This window comes from Balaenoptera physalus, assembly GCF_965194825.1.
Source record: "Balaenoptera physalus genome assembly, chromosome: 8".
Classification (NCBI taxonomy): domain Eukaryota; kingdom Metazoa; phylum Chordata; class Mammalia; order Artiodactyla; family Balaenopteridae; genus Balaenoptera; species Balaenoptera physalus.
This window is the reverse complement of record NC_138887.1, coordinates 121,717,588-121,740,370: the sequence shown is the minus strand read 5'-3', so window position 1 is coordinate 121,740,370 and position 22,783 is coordinate 121,717,588. Positions and strand designations below refer to the sequence as shown.

The 22,783-nt window shown below is 47.8% G+C and overlaps 1 protein-coding gene and 1 long non-coding RNA gene across 7 annotated transcripts in view; one reads left to right on the top strand and one right to left on the bottom strand.

Moving 5' to 3' along the window:
- DPP6 (dipeptidyl peptidase like 6) overlaps positions 1–22,783 on the bottom strand; it is a 1,128,731-nt gene that overhangs the window by 81,099 nt on the left and 1,024,849 nt on the right. For all 6 annotated transcript variants that reach the window (XM_082473772.1, XM_082473771.1, XM_082473774.1 and 3 more), the window contains exons 11-13: positions 9,732–9,855; positions 7,991–8,029; positions 2,455–2,562 (exon numbers count right to left, since the gene is read on the bottom strand). In XM_082473772.1, coding sequence (XP_082329898.1) covers positions 2,455–2,562; positions 7,991–8,029; positions 9,732–9,855 — 271 coding nt within the window. The remainder of the gene's footprint in view (positions 1–2,454; positions 2,563–7,990; positions 8,030–9,731; positions 9,856–22,783) is intronic.
- Positions 1–22,783, top strand: part of LOC309666401 — a 445,852-nt gene that overhangs the window by 92,732 nt on the left and 330,337 nt on the right. The window lies entirely within an intron of this gene.

Here is a 22,783-nt window from a genome sequence, read left to right as displayed (position 1 = left end):
GGACACGGTCGGGGAGGGCTGGGCCCAGCCTCGCTTCTCGGCCCGGGGCCCTCGGGCACAGGCTGACCACCCTCGGGCCGCAGCCCCGCCCCTTCCCTGAGTGCCCGCCTGGAGGGGCAGCGCCCCTGGCTGCCCTGCGATCAACCAGCACCCAGACCGCCAGCAACTCCCACCGTGAGCTCCGCGTCTGAAGCGTCAGCGCTGCATACGCTGCCGCTACTGTTCCTTCACCACGTGTAAATCTATCAGCGGGTCATTATCATGGGGGACGAGGAGCGGGGAAAGAGAAATACGGGGAAGTGGGTGCGACATGGCAAGGAAATGAATAAAGAAAGGATGGGAGGGAGGGAAGGTAGGAAAGAATGAAGGGAGGGAGGGAGGAAGGAGGGAGGGAGGGAGGAAGGGAAGGGAGGGAGGAAGGAGGGAGGGAGGGAGGAAGGAGGGAGGAAGGAAGGAGGGAGGAAGGAAGGAGGGAGGGAGGGAGGAGGGAGGGAGGGAGGAAGGAGGGAGGGAGGGAGGGAGGAAGGAGGGAGGGAGGGAGGGAGGGAGGAAGGAGGGAGGGAGGAGGGAGGGAGGGAGGAAGGAGGGAGGAAGGAAGGAGGGAGGGAGGGAGGAAGGGAAGGGAGGGAGGAAGGAGGGAGGGAGGGAGGAAGGAGGGAGGAAGGAAGGAGGGAGGAAGGAAGGAGGGAGGGAGGGAGGAGGGAGGAAGGGAGGAGGGATGGAGGGAGGAGGGAGGGAGGGAGGAAGGAGGGAGGAAGGAGGGAGGGAGGGAGGGAGGGAGGAAGGAGGGAGGGAGGAAGGAGGGAGGGAGGAGGGAGGAGGGAGGGAGGAGGGAGGGAGGAGGGAGGGAGGGAGGAGGGAAGGAAGGAGGGAGGAAACAACCCCCTGGATCTTCGTCATTCTCCGCCGTTCTTCACAAGGACGGCTTGAAACCGTTTATCGCGTGTTGCGCGTTTGCACACACTGTCTCTCCCTAAGTGCCTCCCAGAGCAGAACAGTTATGACAACACATCACAACAGAAGGAGAAAGACGTGACCATCCCAACAGGGACGGGTTGTGAGATGCTGAGGCACGAGCCACAGGCCAGCCGTTCCAAGGGCGGGTGCCCCGGGCACGCGTGCAACGCGAATGCTGTTAAATCAGGCACAGGGCCCGAGGCTCACACTGTGGGGCACGGGGACCCCAGAAATGGCCTCGGGAGAAGGGAGAGCCTGTGCGGGCAGGACCAGGCGGGAGAAGCAGGCTGCCAGGGTTCGGAGGGCAGTGGGGGCCGAGGGGCTCCTGGGGAGGGGCCCCCCGGGGTTGCGGGGGGGGACCTGCCCCTGCTGGATGACGAACAGTTCCTCAGCCCATGCTGGTCATGGGGGTGAATCCGAGATGGGCTGAAGGGAACATACCAGCATTTTAAGTCTTGACTGAAGTGATCCCAAATAAGAAACCAGGAATCTGGGGCCACAGCACCCAGCCCTTAGGAGTAAAGAGCTGAATGTCAGCCCGTCTGTAGACGTTCTGTAACTCATGCAGCTAAGTGGCTTGAAAACTAAAACATCCGTATCTCAGTCTCTGAGTCAACGTGGCCCCTGTCCTGGAGCCACAGCCGAGTTTCCGTTCCTGTTCTATCAAAGCTGCTCCACGTGGGACATTCTTGGAATTTTGCTTTGGAGATTGCCTTTTGGGTCATGTCATGAATATAAGTCTTCTACTTTATATCCACAGAATATTTTTGATAACTTTTTTAAAGATAAAATTTTATTCACATGCCCTGATCTCCTTAGACTCTGCTTCAACATGGAAGCCCCACTGAGGCCGAGGGCAGTGCTGATGGGAGGCCCGCAGCCCCTCGCCTTCCTCCTAAGGGCAGGGTTCCCTGAGTGCAGCTCCGGGGTCCCACCCCGTGGGGAGGGGGCAGGCCCCCGGGTGCCCGCTCTGCAGGAGGTGGCATTCGCCAGGCTGTCTGCTGTTTCCAAACGCACCTATGTTCAGCTCCCACATTCCCTGCTCAGTGATGCTCTGCTCGTATCCCGTGGCTGCAGCATAGGGAACGGCAGTGCATCTGCTGACCGTGGAGGTGGGATGCCCTGGGGCCATGAGGACACTGGGCCCGGCCCCCAGGACCCAGCAGAGGGAGGAAAGGCCAATGCGGGCGGCTCGAAAAACAAATTGGTCTACACACACGTGTCCTGGGCTCAGACCCAGCAATGCACCCAGTGTCCTCTGATACCGTCAGAAGTGTCATTCGTATTTTTGAGCAATTACAGGAGGCACGAACGCCACCCCTGCCCAGCCAGGACGGCTGGCTCATGAAGGCCCCGTCCGTCCCCACGTGGGGACCCGCCTTCCAGTTTCAGGGCCCGGCTTCCCCCAGGGAGCACTTAGCTCCCCTGCTGAGGGGTGGGGGAAGGCCCCCAGGGCCACCCCCCCCCCCCAGCAGAGCAGGAAACTAGGGAGCTCACCTGGGAGGAGGACACCGTGATGTGGTAGAACTTGCCCTGCCCCCCCTGCGGGATCGCTCGGACAAAGAAGAACTTCCGGCCGTCCTTGGAGAACACTGGCTCTTCGTTCTGCGGACGAAAGCCATCGATTGAGTCTACAGACTGTTTTGAAGAGGTTGAACCAAGATAAACTACATTTTGAGATACACTTTCCATGTAATTGCCAATGAGAGATGCAGTTGAAAGGCTAAAGGCTGTGTGGGGCCTTTTCTCTCCTTGGGAATCACGAGTCAAACCTCCAGTTTCCTAAGAAAATAATGAGGAATTCAGAGGAATTCAGAGGCAATTGCCTAAGCAGAGGCGGACACACAGGCGTCCCCTGGTTCACAGGACACCCAGCTCACCAAGCCAAACAGGAACTCAGCACTAAAACAGTGCAGGGCTGGGCTCCCCGCTTACTGTGGCCCCTGCAAAATTCTCCAGGGGCATTTTTTTAAAAACTGAAACATAGTTGATTTACAATGTTGTGTTAGCTTCAGGCGTACAGTAAAGTGATTCAGTTATATGTATACATATTTCTCAGATTCTCTTCCATTATAGGTTATTACAAGACAGTTCCCTGTGCTATACAGCAGGTCCTTGTTGTTTTATCTATTTTATACATAGCAGCGTGTGTATATTAATCCCAAACCCCGAATTTATCTCCCCCCCCAACCCCGCTATCTCCTCTGGTAACCATAAGTTTGTTTTCTATGTCTGTGAATCTATTTCTGTTTTGTAAATAAGTTCATTTATATCACCAGGGGTGTTTACTATCTATCATAATTCTGAACAATCACAAACCTGATTTTGCCCAAAAAGGAATTCTAGTCTTTCCATCCTGTCTTTTGTTCTTTTATTTAATAAATTCCACCTCATACTGAATAGCCCACCAAGGAGACAAGAGGAAAGAAAGAAAGAAAGAAAAAAACCCCCAGCAAACAAGGACAGATTCTGCACATTCTACGACGCAGGTGGGAGCACATGCTATTCCTGGGGACTCACTGTGCTTATTACACGGCTTCTAATGAGAAGGAAGTTCCACACGGGCATTTACTAGATGGCACATGTTTGCTTGGATCTACTGTCACTTTTCCCTGGAAACAAAATCAGCATTCCCAGTTCTCCCTGGGGGGAAGAATTCCAGGCTGCATTCAAAGCCAGCGCCTGTAGCATGTTGCTGCATCTCGGCCTGGCCCTCACCCCCAAAGCTGAGAAGCCACCGCTCAGCCCCCAGCCGCCCCCTGTGGGTTGGCTGTCGCCTTAATAGGCAAAAGGGATTGGCGTCTCAGCCTCTAGGAAGCTCCAGCTTGAAAGTTTCCATCCGTGAACACCAATTAGTTGGCTACGATACACGTTTTCTGATTCAAGGAGCTCCACGCTAATGTGAATGAGAACAAATGGTAAATAAACCCCAGCTGGCACGAGGAAAACTCATTTCCCTGCAGTGAATGAATACATGCAAATATGATATGCCCAGAGAAATAAACCAACATGTGATTAAAGTGACATTTAATCTTCATGAATATTTGCAGGAAAATGAACCCTTTAATCTGCAAATATTTATTTTTCTATTTAGTGTTGGAAGTATGGTATTTAAAAATAGAGGAAATGGAAAAACCAGCAGTAAATCTGGCTTTTTAAATGTACTTTTATTTCCCAACTGCCGGATGGATACTGAAATACTGCTTCAGTTTTCTGGGGAAACGTTTGTACTTTTGGCAGAGAAAAATACTATGAGTCAATGTAATAAATAACTAATTCAGGCCTGAAACGTTGCTTTCACACTGAGAAGGACTCAAGCATTGCAATGTCATCGTTACATTGATCCTGGGAACATTCCACAGCCGGCAGGTGAAGGACCAGCCTTTGAACCTCTCTGAGACTTGGTTTCTCATGTAGTAAATGTATTTTTAGTGGAAAAGTACAATGACTTTTGACTAGGAGACCTGGATTTTAATCCTGGTTCTGACTTTCCTGGATTTGAGGAGAAGCGTTTCTAGCCCTCTGGGTAACAGGGCATTTATCGTACCAGGCCCTGCCTGGTTTCTCCGCCTCCAATCGAGCAGATCTATGAAGAATGAGTCCTTTTTATTGGTGAAAGACTTTCTGTGAGCTATTTGTAGACTTTCTGTCCATTCTTCCTATGGTTCAGATACATTCATCTGGTCAATCTCCCTGCCTGAATTTTGAAATCACAAAACCAAAATTCTGGTTAAAGAAGAAAGATTGTCAGAAATTGACCTGCGGGAGTGACTCTTCAAACACAAAGATGGGTCCTGGGTTCTACCCCAAAAGGCCTCGGGCCTGCAGGGCCTCTAGTGGACCTGCCCCAGGACTGACTTTGAAGGTCACGGCAGCAGTGATGGTGTGTGTGCGCGGAGGAGGGGCTGCCTATTTCTCCGGAGTATTCCCAGAGGAGAGGGAACCTAGTGGGTCTTCACCCTCTTCTCGTGGGCTCGTGGGGGATCTTTGAGGGGTCCACGCTGAGGCCTAGGAAGGAGATGGGAGGAAAAGACGGGAGGGCGGGAACAGAGGCTCAGACCACGGCCCCAGGACTGCCCTCGCCCACCCCGTTCCCCTGGCAACGAGCACTCAGAAGACCTGATGATCTTCGCGCCCTGGGTCTCCCCAGCGTCAGCAGAACCGTCCAGACCCCGGTCCTCTCCTCCTCTGACGCGGCCCTGGGCAGCGGGGGTGAGCCCTGCGGCCCCTTTGTGATGACGTGCATGAAGTGCCTGCCAGCAGCTTCCCCGGCGGCAGACGGCAGGTTGGCCTTAAATAAATTCCTAACTCGCCGCCCAGGACCTTGCAGGATCGTGAAGGATGCAGCAACAAGACAGCTTATTTTTGAAAAAGAGGGTCCACAGATTCCTTTGTGAAAAATCTCTTCAAAAGGAACGTCATGAGAAACTGTTTGAAACTGGGTTTCCTACTGACCACGGCGCTGAAGGAACAGTTGGAGACACGGGCTGAGCGTTGCTCGGCGAGGTGGGGCTCCGTGGGGTCCTGTGCCCGCCTTGGGGGTGGCTGGCACCCCGGGCCGCTGGCTGGACTATGTATTTTTCAAAGGCTGTTTAAAAAATGTTAGCTGTTGCCTAATAAGTGCTTTAAAGTTTACATATTAAAAGTGTAAGAATTATACTTTTACTTTCTGCTGGTTTTTAAGTGCTGACTTGATTTCGTTGGAACGACCTGGTTTCCCAAATCCAGGCTGCCTATCCGGTGCTTGGCTGGTGTTCTTAGGTGGGTGACGGGAAGTGCGCTCCGAAAACACACAACAGTCTCGCCCACGGCGGTGCCTCTGTGTCCTGTCCGCAGAGCTTACGAGGACGACCGCTCGAGGCCCAAAGCACAGGTGACCAGTGGAGACATGGGGCCCGTGAGTGCCCGACAGGAAGGCAGGGGCAGGAGGCGACCCTGGCTTTCCCACAGCCCTCTGCCCCGTGAGAAACAAACCGCTGGCTGCTTTGGTAAGCCCATCCTCCCTCCTCCAACTCAGACACAGGCCGCACGTGGCTCGAGGCCCAGTCCCGCAGCCGGGCCTCAGGGCCCCACGCGTGCCCACTCCCAGCCCTGTGACGGCGGAGCCCTTCCACACGCCCTGGGGACACAGTCTAGGGCTCCGCCCACATTCCGCACTTGGGGATCCCTGCAGCTCTCTCCCTTTCTACACCAAGACATCTTTGAGGGCTGCGGCTCTAGCGGATTCATTTCTTAAAAAGTCGAGCATAACACAAACTAGAACATGTTAATACAAGTGAGCCCTTCATGGCATCGAGCACATTCACAATGTCGTGCAACCACCAGCTCTGTCTAGTTCCAAACCACTTCCATCACCCCCCGTCGAGCCCAGACTCCATGAAGCTGTTACTCCCCACCCCTGCAGCCGCCAAACAGCCTCCTGCTTGTGTGACTTTTGTTGACTCGGGCATGTCTCGTAAGTGGGGTCACACGGCGGGTGGCCCCCTTTCACTCAGCATTGTGTTCTTGGCAGGGCTACTCACAACACGGAAAGGCAGAAACAACCCGAACGTTATCAACAGATGAATGAATGTGGTGTGTCCACACCGTGGAACACTGTTCCGCCATAAGGTGGCTGACATGCGCTCTGTGAAGTGGTGGATTCTTGTTTCTGAAATCCACAAAGCCTAGCACGGTGCCTGGTACGACCTATACGTATTAGTTGGACAGATGACTACGCATATGATGGATTTTTTTTTCTGACTCTTTCATCGCAATGTCTTTGGCATTTTGTGTGACTATAAGAGGAACGTCATAATATTACTTCTGATACTTGTGTTTATATCATTGGTCCAGGTGGCATTCAAGAACTTCTCAGTGAACTCCCCAACGAATACTTTAAGATGCCCAAGCACAGTCTCATTCTGGATACTTCTTAGCATGGACTTGGCATCCAAACTTGGACATAGGAAAACCAAAGTGGCCACAGTGGGCATTCCTCTTTTGTATCAGGCTGGCACAGAGCAGGAAAAGGACATATTTAAAAGCAATCACGCCCATTGATGAGGGCACCACCCCTGAGATAATTGATGGGAGGTTGGGCCAGACTGCTGATTCCACAGATAACAGAGGTGCACACAGACTTTCTAGAATGTTCTTGGAGAGCCACTGGTAACAGTCGCATTGTCCAGCTTCAGTTATTTCCCATAAACGGAATCTGTCCCATCAATAAAGAAGCATACCTGTGCCCTCTCCACCATCATTCTGAGACTCATATCCGATTAGATTTTCCCACAGAATTTTCAGACGATTTTCATCCCATTCAGTAGGATAAGAAGGAAGTGAGCTTCCAAAACTTTCCACCTGTGCTTTCTAACCTCAGGGTGTGGAATGAGAAACAAATAATTGAAGAAAGAAAATACCAGAGTCGAGAGTCTCATTTCTTGTGTGGGTTTGATTTTTCTGTCAGGGTGATCACTGCAGGTCTCCTTTGATTCCCTCCGGTTCCTCAAGCCTGTTTCACGTGCATCTCTTATCCGAGGCGGGGACGGGAAATTCAGGCGAGGCTCTGAAGTCAGGTCCCAGGAAGACTCAAGCTGAAGCTCACGGAACCCACCTCAAAGGAGGCATCCACGAGCCACGCCGAGAAAAACAGGGACGTCAGCCCCGCTCCATTTTCTTTGACTGAAGTAGGTTAAATCGAGGCAACTTGTGTGGACTCATCCTTTCAATGCACCCAAGGGACGTCACCTAACTGAGAACTGAGATCTCACTGAACACTGCACGTTCTCAAGAGCAGGGATTTTGCAGGCCTCATGCGTGGAGGCCACAGTTCTCCAGCAGTGCTGGGGCCTCAGGGAAGCCAGGTGGGCTGAGTGGCTCTGCTGCCCCCCAGAGCCTCGCACGTGCGTGTGTGTGTGTGTGTGCGCGCGCGTGCGCGTCTACCTGGGGCTTCCTGTAGGATTTAACGTGAGAAGCCGTGTTGTAAACACTGGGAAAGGACCTGGTGGCTGGTGTAGGCGGACAGTGTGGGATTTGCACGCGGAATAGTTACCTGTCTGTGGAGCCAGGCTTCACTTTCATCCTCGTGTTTCTGAAACGAAATAAGAGCATTAGAGAAAGGAGTTTTCGCACATGTTGTGTCTGCGACCAGCAGTGTACAAACAATTGGATTCCCCCCCATGGTAGCTGCACAAGCTCAGGAAGGGGGCCGGCCCTGCTCTGTCTTGTCTCATGACGTGGCTCAGAGCTGAGCACGAGTGTCCCCGAACAGGAAAAATGTCACTCTCCCAGCAACGAGGACAAATCCACGGGGGGTGTGAATCCTTTGGAAGGTGGTGCATTTCTACCATTTGGTGGTCACCCCTGACCAGACACATGCCCGTCAGACGGTCACCAATGACCACACATGTGTCCACTAGATGGTCGCCAATGACCATCTAGTGGCATGTGCCCATTTAAAGGCAAATCTCAGGTGCTGCATTATTTTAGGAATTTGTGTGCACGCGTGCGTGTGCGCGTGTATGTGTGCATGTGCGTGGGTGTCTGTGTGTACATGTGTCAAATTTCCAGTTCACAGCAATCTTGGCAGACCAAAACATTAGAAGGACTTAAAAAGCATATGAAAAGTAAATCTCAGAGAACGGCGTGGAAAGACATATAAAGACCAACCAAACCACCAGGAATAGCTATTCAGCCGCATGGGCCGTGGACCTGTCCCTGGGCAGCTCTGTTCTTTATCTCTGCATTCTAACCATGGGCAGGCTGGAGTTTCACTGCTGACCCTCACAAGACCGGGGGTCCAGATGCCAGAAGACCTGCGTTACGAGCCATTCCCAGCTTCCCAGCTGTGAGTCCACTCTTTCCCTCCTTCCCCTCAAGAAGCCCATCAGAATAACCTGGAATCTGCTCTAAATTGTATTAAAAATCAAGTAAATCACTGGCCCACTGAGGACACTGGTCTCGGCGACAGCTCACTGCAAATCCCCTCAAGATCGTCATTGGGCCACGGGGTCAGAGCTGCTGTCTGGGGCCCCGAAGTCACAACACAGCTGCTCTGCAAGCCTTTCTCCTCCTCAGTTGGGAAATAAAAATTTAGGGCCAAAAAAAGAGTTTCTGAGAGAACTGCCTGGGTTTATTAACTGATTTTAATGGATGTTTCTTTACGCAACACAAGGAGCCCTGCCCCTTGGGGCTCAAGGATCGTGGAGGACGCAGCCCTTGGGCCAGGGGCAGGCTGCCTGAGGGGCTGAGACAGCCGTGGGTCACTCCCTCGCTTCGCAGGGTTGCCAAGCCTCTCTTTACATTTTCGTTCCTCCTTGTCTCCCCTCCCTTCACCCCCTGTAACCACCCACTAAGTCAGCCTGAGGCCCAGGGAACACACTGGCCTCACCGGTGACTTTCAGACCCGGTGCCGAGCGTCCAGGGTACCAGCTGGCTCTGGTCAGTGAGGGACAGAGATGCTGAAATGGCCAGGCCAGGCTGCAGTGCTGCGTCCTGCTGCCTCAGGCCGGACCCCTCCCCTCTCTAAACGTCAGCTGGAAAATGAGAAGCAGCCCCTGTGTGAAGTAGCTGTGGGCAAGGATAAAGGGAAGTGACAGCTCTGTGAGCTGGTGGCTGAGAGGATCAGCCCCGAGTCTGTAGCAGTTCTCAATTCATCCACAAGGTGACACCAAAACAGAGACCCACATGCAGGCTGCACCTGGACCAGCCAGGAGCTGAGTGTGTGTGTGGCTCGGAGATGACCTTGGCGCCCGGGGGCGCTCCCCGCCGTCCAGTCAGCCCCTCCCCCATACCTTGGTGCACACCCCGGTGGTGGCATCGCAGAGGGTGAGGATGGACACGTTCTGAGCCCGGCTCAGCCAGTTCACGGCGACCTTGGTGCTGGTGGCCCACTTGACCATGGTGATGTAGTACTCCCTGAAAGCACGAGATGCACGGTGAGCGGTGATCAGGGCCCTCGGGGACCAGAGACACCGGCCCAACCCGGACACTGGGCCAACGTGGGGCGTGTGGGGTTCTGAGACGGGGGTCTCAGGAAAGTGTGCTACCGATGAGCCCCCAGGGGAGGCCCAGCAGGAACCGGTGCTGGAATAAGCTGGCGGGGGTGTGCTTCTCTCCCAGCTGCCCCCCAAGAGCTGTGTGCCCCTGCACCGGGCCAACACCCAGCCGTCCGACCTGTCCCCTGGGGCTGGCCTGTGCTCTGCCCCTCGGGTTTTGTAAGTCACGCTGGGCATCGCTGCCCACTGACCTGGCTTTCTCGTCACGGTCCAGCCAGATCCCAGCTCCACGTGGCTGGAAGCGGTGAGGATGGATGGCTCTTGAGAGGCCGACACAGCAAGAGCCAGGAAGGGCTCCGAGAAAGGGGCCCCTCAGGGAGGGTTAAACCTGTAACTCCCCCTTCCCCTCCCCGCGGGCCAAGCTGGGGAAGCCTCAGTGTTCCTGTCCCTAAATTCCCAGGGGCATTCTCGAGCTAATTAGGGAAACTGGTTCACGGCTCTGGGCGCCCGGTGGACTTGATGTGACACCCCACACGTCACGCACTTGTTTTCACCCAAACCTGAACACCCCAGTGTACCTGGCGGCGGCGGGGGCGGGGGTGGTGGCGGGGGAGGGTACTGGGGCTCCCAGTCCTTAATTCAATTACCCAGAGCCCTCCAAGAACGGAATTTTTAGGAAAAAATGTACACTTAAGAGTTAGAAGGAAGTGACCGGAAAATAACTGCACAAAAATAATATCCTCAGGTGAATTCCAAGACTGTGCTTTCTAGAGGCCCGAGAACACGTGCCTCACCGCCTGCCCCGGCTCTGTCTGTAACAAGACCTCGTGTTCAGAATGGTGACTTCATGTCTGACAAGATCCTTTATCACTAAGGTGCAGCGCGCTCACTGGATGATGCCGGGCCAGCTGGAAGGAGAACCAGTACGCTCAGTAATTACTGTCAACAGAAGAGCCTAAATAACCAGGCGCTTTCAAACAGGCCTCAGCTAACCAGGGGTTAAATCGCCGCGGCCCCCGTTTCGCGAATCTACCTGTTAATCACAGTTGTTGTTAATTTAACCAAAGTCAAGAGCACCTGGCAGACACGGTGGTGGAGGCCTCTGAGCCGTGGGGCGGGGGGGGGGGGGGTCGGGCAGGCAGGCCCTGGGGTGCGAGACCCGGGCTCCACGAATCCGCCGAGCGCGTGGTGGAGAGCCGCGCGGCGCAGTCCAGCTTTCACGCTTTTCCACCTTCTCGATTTCTGCGATTTTCTGAAATCCAGCTGTTTCTGTTCTTACCGTCTGCTCCGGGGACCCAGGGCCTGCACGTTTACAGGATCCCACCCTGTCCTCTCACGGCTCCTGCTCTGAAAGTAACATCCTTTCAGCGGCTTCTCGTGGCTCCTGCTTTGCTTGCCGCTTCACCGCCGGGAGGACTGGAGCCACGTCTCTAACGACGGGATGGGACCATCCGCCTGCATGTCTGCAGACGTGAGACATGTCCGGTCTGTGCCCAGCCCATGCTGCACATGTAACACTTTTAATTTTTAATTAAGTCATAGATGGGCTCTACGTCCTGTCAGACAGACACTGAAGAGAGCCCGGCACTGAAGGGCCTGGTGGATGGACCCGAGTTAACTCCCGCTTTTGGATCCGTTTGACGCAGACGTTCCTGTCCAGGTGTGATATGAGGTCACAGAGACAGGCTGCACTTAAATATATCCCATCCGGATTTGAAATCAAGGAAGGCAAAGTCAGATCTCCCAGGATGACTGTTTTTTTCTGTGGCCTTCATACTATTGATAATTAGGGGAGACCCTAATCTTGTTTCCATTTGCTGGAAATATTTCTTCGTTCTTTTCCTCCTTCTCATTTTTACGGTGTTCTTTTGCATAATCTTCATTTAGGCCAAATATGAAAGAAGAAATTATTCTGACATGTTTAAAAGGTGAGGCTGACGACATTCAGCGCTGCTGCGATCGGTGTGAGGACCACAAACAACGGGGCTTTGCGGCGGGAGGGAGATGGGGCTCAACTCCCAATACAACGAGGAAAAGTGTAAACTTCCTGCCAAGGAGTAGGTGGGGGCCAGTGGACGGACGGTTACTAAGAGGAAACATCAGGGATAAAGGGGCTTCTGGCCAAACTTTCTCTTGCTGAAGGCAGGCCAGGTGGCCAGACAACCCCTGGGGGAGGCGGGGCTGAGAAAGGTGATCAGACATTGAGGGTTGGAGGATCCTGGCTGCAAGTGGGTGATGCAAACACACCTGGAAATGTGAATGTCAAGGCCTGTTTGCGGAAAGGATTCAGAGGAGCTGCACTAAAGTTTGGTCCAGAAAGAGACAGTCAGTGATTACACACTATTCTCAGTGTTTCCATGTCCTAACTCGATATGAGAACCATTGTAACTGGAAATAAAGAGATGAATGCAAACCTTCTCTTTCTGGTAAGAAACTCCTGAGTGATACCTTTGGAGCGAATCACACAAGAGCATCACTGAGCTGTGAGGCTGGCCTGGGGGTGGGGCTGGGCTGGCGGCATCAACGCAGTCGTGTGGCCAACTAACCACTTTACTGTTCATGTTTCAAGTTGCCGCCAGAAAACAGGGAGATGCAGCGGCAAGCCTGCTTCATGGGCCTGGAGAGAGTCAGGACCGTCACCCTGCAGAGGTTCGCTACTTTCTAGAGGTTTCCTACTTCCTAGAAATGCAACCACACGCCCAGTTAAAGTGAGTGCTAGAGCCTCACTGTCTCTCTTTTTTTACTTTCCTAATTTGTAATATGGGACATGATTTACAGAGGAAAAAATTAACTGTACTGCAAATTAGGACAGTTCAATGTGGACCCACTTTGCCCAGTTCAGTGGAACCTTGGCCAGGGTGTGGACCGTCACCTGGACGAAAGGGCGGGATGCAGCTTCCTGCAGAGGCTGGGAGAGCTTTGCTTCTACAACTAATCCTGTATAGAACTTGAATCCTCAGTTCCTTCATCCATGTAGCAGGAATTTCACAAAATTTGGATGGTACCTTTAGAGACTTTTATGGTGATGAAATATAATGAGAAATATTTTTTAAAAACTCTTGAAACAATGAAAATCATTAAGGACTCTGTAAAGATGACATAATAACCTCTCCGAGAATAAGTGGTGCTTCAGGACCTTTGCTTCCAATCGCATTACCCTTCATCAAACACCTTGGGAACCTCTCACTTGACTTGCCTTCAGAACGTCACAGCCATACAGGTCTCATTACCTGTACAGCAACATCGCGTCTCTAATCAATATTTCCTAATTCTGTGAGTGGCATCAATGACTAGACTTGGTGCCAAACAATTTTTGGTTATTTTAAGTAATCAAGTCTGCTTGCAAAGATAAAGCATTGCCAAGAATAAGCTGATTTTAAAGGTGTGCTCGCAGCTCTTTGGTGACGAGGTGTAGACCCTCACAAAGAAGCGATGCTTCGGACGGAATGACATTCTTTTGCAACGTAAGGCTTCGGAGCCACACCGTATGTTAATGGAAAGGAAAATAAAACAGGTACTCCCTTAACAAAGCTTTCCCTAAGCAGAAATCCTTGACTGGAATAAGAAAAGGTCTCCTAGTTCCTAACACATTTTCCATCTTCCCTAATTGCAAAGCTGTTAGACTCTGACTCTAAGGCCCGTGGGGAGGGCCCGGGCCAGGCCCGTGTCGCGTTACCGCTGACTGTCTGGGGGAGGGTCTGTCTGGTGGCCCCACATGCCACACGGTCGTGTCGAGTGTAGACTCCACAGACACATGCAGACGCCAAGCTCACTCACGTCTGGTTAGCAGATCGGAGTCAGCCTTTACCAACTTTGTGTTAAATGTGCCTATAAATACACAGGAAGGTGAAAAGTCATAACGTCACTATAAATGAACGTTGAAAGCACAGATGGCGGTGGATGAAGTCTGGTTGCCCGAGTTTGCTTCACCGTATGAAGGAGCCAATGGGGAGCAGGAGGAAACCGTTGTTCTCTTCCCCTTTGTCTGATCCTCAGAAACACTGGGGAGCCAGACCTTCACTACCTCGGTGTTACAGAATATCATAGTTTGTCATGGACACTAATTGACTTAGAATGTCAAAAAAAAAAGATTCCAAGAAGGCAGAGAAAAATCTCAACTCAGCCCAGCAGAGGCACCCAGAGAGATATGGGTCAGACTGCGTCTTCCCGAATTCACCCGAGAAGGATTCAACCAGCGCCCGGAGGCCCAGGGAGAGGAACCGAATGTAACCTTCACGTCTTGCCTGTTGCCAAATATCAGGTGTGGGTGGACCTCTCCTTTCTGAGGTGGGGAACTAGGAAGGTCAGACAAACAATACAGACGAGAAGGGGAAATCATACTAGAAATGCAGAAGAAGGACATGACTGTAAAAATATAGGATGAGATCAAAGAGGTGAGATGAGGGGACTAATGAAACTGAAATTGAAAATTACAGAAATTTGATCCAGAGAAATCGAGGAAAATTTGGGAAGCTCCCCTAGAAGGCAGAGGAAGGGGTCCCAGAAGAAGATGGGGGATGGCGGATGGTCCTCACATCTGAGAACGTAAGTGCTCCTCACGGAAGAGCCAGAGTGATGGGAAGAGAGGCAATCACCAAAGACACCATGAGAGACGCCTACGTAGCTAAGACGTGAACATGCAGATTAAAGGGTTTTCATACTCCAGGGAAACTAACAAAACACCTGAAAACATTCTGATAGACTCTTAGAGATCCATGAAAAAAGAAATGCCACAACAATGCAGTAATAAGGAAATAAGTTTTAAGAGACGATACAAATTTATGCTGATCTCAGATTTCTCTGCTGTGCTGGGTCTAATGGTATTTAATACCTCCATGTGTTTTTAACAACCAATATCTTCTTGTTTAAAGTATATCTTCTACTTGAATATACCAATTCAAAAATTCAAAAAATTAAAAGCAATTCAAAATTAAAGGCTCAAAATTAAAAGCTTAACAAGTAAGAAGATGATCTCTAAAACCAATTCATCAATAGCCAGTCCTAAACTACTATCAATTTGATTATGAATTTGAATGCAAATATGAAAAGTAATTATTAAGTGATAAAAATAATATAAAATAAAATAAATATTAGGTGAATATTTCATAGAATTATAAACATTTGGTAAATCTTTTAAGGAAGATTAAAAACAAAGGTAGCGGACTTCCCTGGTGCCATAGTGGTTAAGAATCCACCTGCCACTGCAGGGGACATGGGTTCGAGCCCTGGTCCAGGAAGATCCCACATGCCGCGGCACAACTAAGCCATGTGCCACAGCTACTGAGCCTGCGCTCTAGAGCCCACGAGCCACAACTACTTAGCCTGCATGCCACAACTACTGAAGCCCATCAGCCTAGAGCCCGTGCTCCACACCAAGAGAAGCCACCATAATGAGAAGCCCGCGCACCGCAACAAAGAGTAGCCCCCACTCCCTGCAACTAGAGAAAGCCCGTACGCAACAACGAAGACCCAACACAGCCAAAAAAATAAAATTTAAATAAATTAAAAAAAAAAGATTCTTTCTTAAAACAAACAAACAAAAACAAAGGTAGCATCCATCACAAATGATGAAACAAAGAGAACATTTAAGATACGGGAACACAAACATGCTACATGCCTGGAACAGGAAACTAAACATGAGAAACTTTCAAATAATCATCAGTTTGGGGAGACCTGAATTGATTAGATTAAAGCTTCATGCCAGTAGAGACTGAACCCACTTCATTCCTTTCTATTCCTTCAGCACCTTGCCTAGTGCTTCACATGTGGTAAATACTTAATATTTTTTAAAGGAATGAATTTAATTCTAACAGAAAGACCAATGAGCTTCTTTTCTGAGAGGGGAGCATCTAATAAAATAATTCTAAAGTTCACATATAAGGAGAAATGTTCAAAAATGGCCAAGATGGTTTTAAAAGGAAGATTAATGAGAGGGGATTTATACCAAAAGCTGCTAATGATACAGTATAGACTTTTTACTGGTGTAACAATCAGTAGATCTACAAGTGATAGACAGCCTTAAATCACAATGGTTTACATGAAAACAGAATAGTTTATATAAGAATTTAAGTTAGCAGACGGAAAGAAATCATAAAAATCAGATGGGAAATAAATGAAAAAGAAATGAAGGAAATGATAGCAAAGATCAATAAAACTAAAAGCTGGTTCTTAAGATAAACAAAATTGATAAACCATTAGCCAGACTTATCAAGAAAAAAAGGGAGAAGACTCAAATCAATAGAATTAGAAATGAAAAAGGAGAAGTAACAACTGACACTGCAGAAGTACAAAGGATCATGAGATTACTACAAGCAACTCTATGCCAATAAAATGGACAACCTGGAAGAAATGGACAAATTCTTAGAAATGCACAACCTTCCAAGACTGAACCAGGAAGAAATAGAAAATATGAACAGACCAATCACAAGCACTGAAATGGAAACTGTGATTAAAAATCTTCCAACAAACAAAAGCCCAGGACCAGATGGCTTCATAGGCAAATTCTATCAAACATTTAGAGAAAAGCTAACACCTATCCTTCTCAAACTCTTCCAAAATATAGCAGAGGGAGGAACACTCCCAAACTCATTCTATGAGGCCACCAACACTCTGATACCAAAACCCGACAAAGATGTCACAAAGAAAGAAAACTACAGGTCAATATCACTGATGAACATAGATGCAAAAATCCTCAACAAAATACTAGCAAACAGAATCCAACAGCACACTAAAAGGATCATACAGTATGATCAAGTGGGGTTTATCCCAGGAATGCAAGGATTCTTCAATATATGTAAATCAATCAACGTGATACACCATATTAACAAATCGAAGGAGAAAAACCATATGATTATCTCAATAGATGCAGAGAAAGCTTTCAACAAAATTCAACATCCATTTATAATAAAAACCCTCCAGAAAGTAGGCATAGAGGGAACTTTCCTCAACATAATAAAGGCCATATATGACAAACCCACAGCCAACATTGTCCTCAATGGTGAAAAACTGAAACCATTTCCACTAAGATCAGGAACAAGACAAGGTTGCCCACTCTCACCACTATTATTCAACATAGTTTTGGAAGTTTTAGCCACAGCAATCAGAGAAGAAAAAGAAATAAAAGGAATCCAAATTGGAAAAGAAGAAGTAAAGCTGTCACTGTTTGCAGATGACATGATACTATACATAGAGAATCCTAAAGATGCTACCAGAAAACTACTAGAGCTAATCAATGAATTTGGTAAAGTAGCAGGATACAGAATTAATGCACAGAAATCTCTTGCATTCCTATACACTAATGATGAAAAATCTGTAAGTGAAATTAAGAAAACACTCCCATTTATCACTGCAACAGAAAGAATAAAATATCTAGGAATAAACCTACCTAAGGAAACAAAAGACCTGTATGCAGAAAATTATAAGACACTGATGAAAGAAATTAAAGATGATACAAATAGATGGAGAGATATACCATGTTCTTGGATTGGAAGAATTAACATTGTGAAAATGACTCTACTACCCAAAGCAAACTACAGATTCAATGCAATCCCTATCAAACGACCACTGGCATTTTTCACAGAACTAGAACAAAAAATTTCACAATTTGTATGGAAACACAAAAGACCCCGAATAGCCAAAGCAATCTTGAGAAAGAAAAACGGAGCTGGAGGAATCAGGCTCCCTGACTTCAGATGATACTACAAAGCTACAGTAATCAAGACAGTATGGTATTGGCACAAAAACAGAAATATAGATCAATGGAACAGGATAGAAAGCCCAGAGATAAACCCACGCACATATGGTCACCTTATCTTTGATAAAGGAGGCAAGAATATACAGTGGAGAAAAGACAGCCTCTTCAATAAGTGGTGCTGGGAAAACTGGACAGCTACATGTAAAAGAATGAAATTAGAACACTCCTTAACACCATACACAAAAATAAACTCAAAATGGATTAAAGACCTAAATGTAAGGCCAGACACCATCAAACTCTTAGAGGAAAACATAGGCAGAACACTCTATGACATAAATCACAGCAAGATCCTTTTTGACCCACCTCCTAGAGAAATGGAAATAAAAACAAAAATAAACAAATGGGACCTAATGAAACTTAAAAGCTTTTACACAGGAAACGAAACCATAAACAAGACCAAAAGACAACCTTCAGAATGGGAGAAAATATTTGCAAATGAAGCAACTGACAAAGGATTAATCTCCAAAACATACAAGCAACTCATGCAGCTCAATATCAAAAAAACAAACAACCCAATCCAAAAATGGGCAGAAGACCTAAATAGACATTTCTCCAAAGAAGATATACAGATTGCCAACAAACACATGAAAGAATGCTCAACATCATTAATCATTAGAGAAATGCAAATCAAAACTACAATGAGATATCATCTCACACCAGTCAGAATGGCCATCATCTAAAAATCTACAAACAGTAAATGCTGGAGAGGGTGTGAGAAAAGGGAACCCTCTTGCACTGTTGGTGGGAATGTAAATTGATACAGCCACTATGGAGAACAGTATGGAGGTTCCTGAAAAAACTAAAAACAGAACTACCATACGACCCAGCCATCCCACTACTGGGCATATACCCTGAGAAAACCATAATTCAAAAAGAGTCATGTACCAAAATGTTCATTGCAGCTCTATTTACAATAGCCAGGACATGGAAGCAACCTAAGTGTCCAGCATTGGATGAATGGATAAAGAAGATGTGGCACATATATACAATGGAATATTAGTCAGCCATAAAAAGGAACGAAACTGAGTTATCTGTAGTGAGGTGGATGGACCTAGAGACTGTCATACAGAGTGAAGTAAGTCAGAAAGAGAAAAACAAATACCGTATGCTAACACATGTATATGGAATCTAAAAAAAAAAAAAAAAAAAAAAGAAAATGGTCAGAAGAACCTAGGGGCAAGACGGGAATAAAGATGCAGACCTACTAGAGAATGGACTTGAGGATATGGGGACGGGGAAGGGTAAGCTGGGACAAAGTGAGAGAATGGCATGGACATATATACACTACCAAACCTAAAATAGATAGCTAGTGGGAAGCAGCTGCATAGCACAGAGAGATCAGCTTGGTGCTTTGTGACCACCCAGAGGGGTGGGATAGGGAGGGTGGGAGGGACGGAGATGCAAGAGGTAAGAGATATGGGGACGTATGTATATGTATAACTGATTCACTTTGTTATAAAGCAGAAACTGACACACCATTGTAAAGGAATTATACTCTAATAAAGATGTTTAAAAAAATTTAAAAATATATAAAAATAAATAAAAGAATTTAATATTTAATAAAAGTGTCAACCCAAATCATTGGGGAAAGGAAGACTTAATAAATGGTGCTGGGAAGATGACTTATTAAACAAGAAAAAAGCAAATAAAGAACAAGTATGTGTTTCTAGAAAAAAGCGTCATAGGAAAATTTATCAAAATACCCACACTAGTTACCAATAGGTAGTGGAATGGCAAATGATTATTATTTCGTATAGTGCAGAGATGACCTTTTAAATAAGAAGAAGGTTATTAAGGGTAAATGCAAGTTTCCAATTTCAGTTGGTGGGTTTATCACACTTATTTATGTCTTCTCTCTCCAGAAACATAACTGCAATGATACTGAAGGAGTAAAATAGGTATATACTCACACTAATAAAGATAACAGGAAAGGTTTCACCACATTTCTAGAAGACAGGACGCAGACATAAGAGTAACGAGGGACGAGCCTGGTTGAAAAGCAGCAGCCCAAGATACCTGCAGAGTTAACCCCAGAGAAATCTGGCGGACCTGGAGGTCGAGGTGCAGCACAGTATGGGATTGGGAAATGTGCTTGGACAGGAGTGTCATCTGAGAGTCTCTGGATGAGACAGATGACGAATGAAAAAAACAGAGAAACCCTACCCACATTTAGATATGTTATTTCATCCTAAAAGCTTACAGGAAAAAAAAAGTACATGATTCACAGAGGAACGAGTATCAGATAAACATCAGGTATGTCATCAGCAACACTGAATGTGAGATGGAATTATACCCCCAAATTGAGGGACAATGATTTTCAAACTACAGTTCTACAAATAAGTAAAATTTTCAACAGATGTAAGAAAAAGAGACATTTTTAAATATTTAAGAACTCAGAAAGTTTACTTCCCATGGTTCTTCATTGGGAAAGCATCTGGAGGATGTACTCCAGACAAAAGTGGAAGTAAATCAAGAAAGAAGATGACATGAGATCTAAGAAGCAGTGGCTCCAACGTGGGACAGCAGTAACGGGGAGTCTCAGGGTGGCACGAGTGCAGACGTTATAAAGAATAACTAGCCCAGACTAGAGTCAGGGCAGTGGAGTGGACTTGGAGAGACAGATTTGGAGAAAAAGGCAATGCAAGAGAAAACCTGATAGAGTGTGGGGGAAAAAAAGTGAGAGTATGATAAAATCAAATAGTTCATGTAAAAAATAAAAACAACTAAAAACTCCAGGAAGAACAAAAAGCTCAACAAAAAAGAGACACCATCAGAGGATGCTACTTAGCTCTACCAAGAGAGATAATTACTTAAGATAAAGTCAATGCTATTTATTGATTTTGGTCTTTTAGAATCAACCTATAGATAAATAAGGAATATTTAGTTATGGTTTCAGGGCAGGATGCAAATGCCATCAACCTCAATGATTTAAAAATTATAAAAAAGACTGAAGTTTCTAGGTGGGAGAGACAGGGAAGGGACCTGTAGGAAAGGGCAGGACTTCTAGATCCTTCTTACAAATTGGGGAGCTATAAATTCTTGTATGAGAGAAACTCATAAACTTAAAGTTTATAAAGGTAACCCATAGAGGAAATAAAATGCGTACACACACACACACACACACACACACACACACACACACACACACTGCCACCTGCAAGAAGGATGGACGGAGATGGGAGAGCCATCTCCACGGGTCCTGTGTGGTCTGGGTGCACCCAGGCAGCAGGCACCCCGTGTTGTCACCCACACTCGGGGAGGCGGGGCCTGTCCAGGGAGAAATGATCAGAGCAGAAACAGTGACACAGGGTATCTGTTGCAAAATCCGCCAAATCTCACAGCACTGGAGGGGAAACGGTCGCTGCACCCCACATTTAATTACTGGAGTTGGTGGTCCACAGGTGGGGTCCCCAGACCAGCACCCCTTGGGAAGTACTGGAAATACAAATTCTCAGGCCTCCCCCCAGACCCACTGAATCTGAAGCTCTGGGTGGGGCTGAGCCACCTGTGGTCTAACGAGGCCCCCAGGTGATCCCAATGGTGCCCCAGTTTGAGAACCTCCAAACTAAGTGACCCAAGTGATGCCTGGTGGGCAGACCACATGAGGACACTCCAGCTGCCACGTAATCGCAGATCTCTAACCCCATCTCCATCTCTGCCCTCACTAGATGTTCTTTCAGTGAATAAACGAATTCGTAGGCAGATAAGGTGCTTTAGAATAAAGGGAAGTTTGGCCGCAGTTAAAGGAGAGGAGAAAATAGGATTTGAAGTAGAATAATCTCAGAAGGTGAGACGGAGCTGCGCTTTGAGAGACACAAGGATTGATCCAATGTTGAGATGAAGTGAGATACAGAAGCATTTTGATAATCACAGAAAATAGATAATTATATTTTGAGAATTGCAAAAGGTGCATTTTAAAAAGAACATGAAACCAAACAATTAACGGGAAGCCAAGGTGCCTGGAAGAAATGCTACCAATTTTCTCTTTATTCTAAAGCTCTTTATCTGCCCATAAATACCTTTACTCATTCAAAGAGCATTTATTTAGTCAGGGCTCGGCGTGGACACAGTTCCAGGTGCTGGAAGGCAGCGGCCCAAAGCCCGGTCATAGGGGAGCTCACAGTCTGTGGGGAGACAGACACAGAGCCCACAAATTTCAGTACAGGGTGAGGACCGCCCTGACAGACGGCAGCAGGGTCACGCCGAGCCTGGGAGCACATGGGAACAGCGGCTGCGGAAAGCACATCTTGGCTGAGGAAGTATTACAACCTCCTTACGAATCTCCAGCCAAACATGCCTTCAAATCAAAATACAGTAAGTCCTCCCGAGCAGTATATGAATTTTTTATTAGTCCATTTGTTTGCCATAAAATATTAATAGAGCACTGCTTCTCTCGCAGGGATTAATGTGCCGTCACTTCTTGGTTTTCCAAATTCTGGCAAAGGTTCTGACGGTTGTGTGGCAATAAAGGGCAAGGGAGCGAAAGGCCTGCCTATCTAGTGAAACAAAGAGCCTGCGATTAACGCTGGCATTTTCCAGTGACGTTTATTCCATGGATTAAGCTGGAGCAGAAAAACACTTTGAGAGGGAAATTTAAAAAAAAAATGTTCTTTATTAGAAACCATCGTTGAACAAACTGAAATGACACAAAATACCAAATGCTACTGGGATCAAGTGTACGGCTCCACACCTGAGATGCGCTCGGAGCGGCCACATAACTGTACAAAAATATCTGCAGGCAGATTGCACTTTGCAAAATACAAGAATGGTGTGACTGTAAAACAAGTCACTATTTGATGTATATTTCCATAATTTCACTTTCAACGTAGGAAGAGGCCACGTGACCTTCCCCTTCTGTCTGAGGTGAGGCTACCATGCAGAGCCAGATGTCGGGATGAGGAATGGGAGGGGGTGTCGTCCAAGGGACTGTGGAGGCCTTACTCAGCAGTTTACATGCTTCGAACATAAAGGGAATCCTCTGAACTGGAGAAGTGTAGGTAAGTCTCATGGCACCCCTTCTCCAGCCTGTCGTTTCCACACACTCAGCACCCATCCACCTCTTTGTTCATCGGTCTGTCCCTCCATCCATCCATCC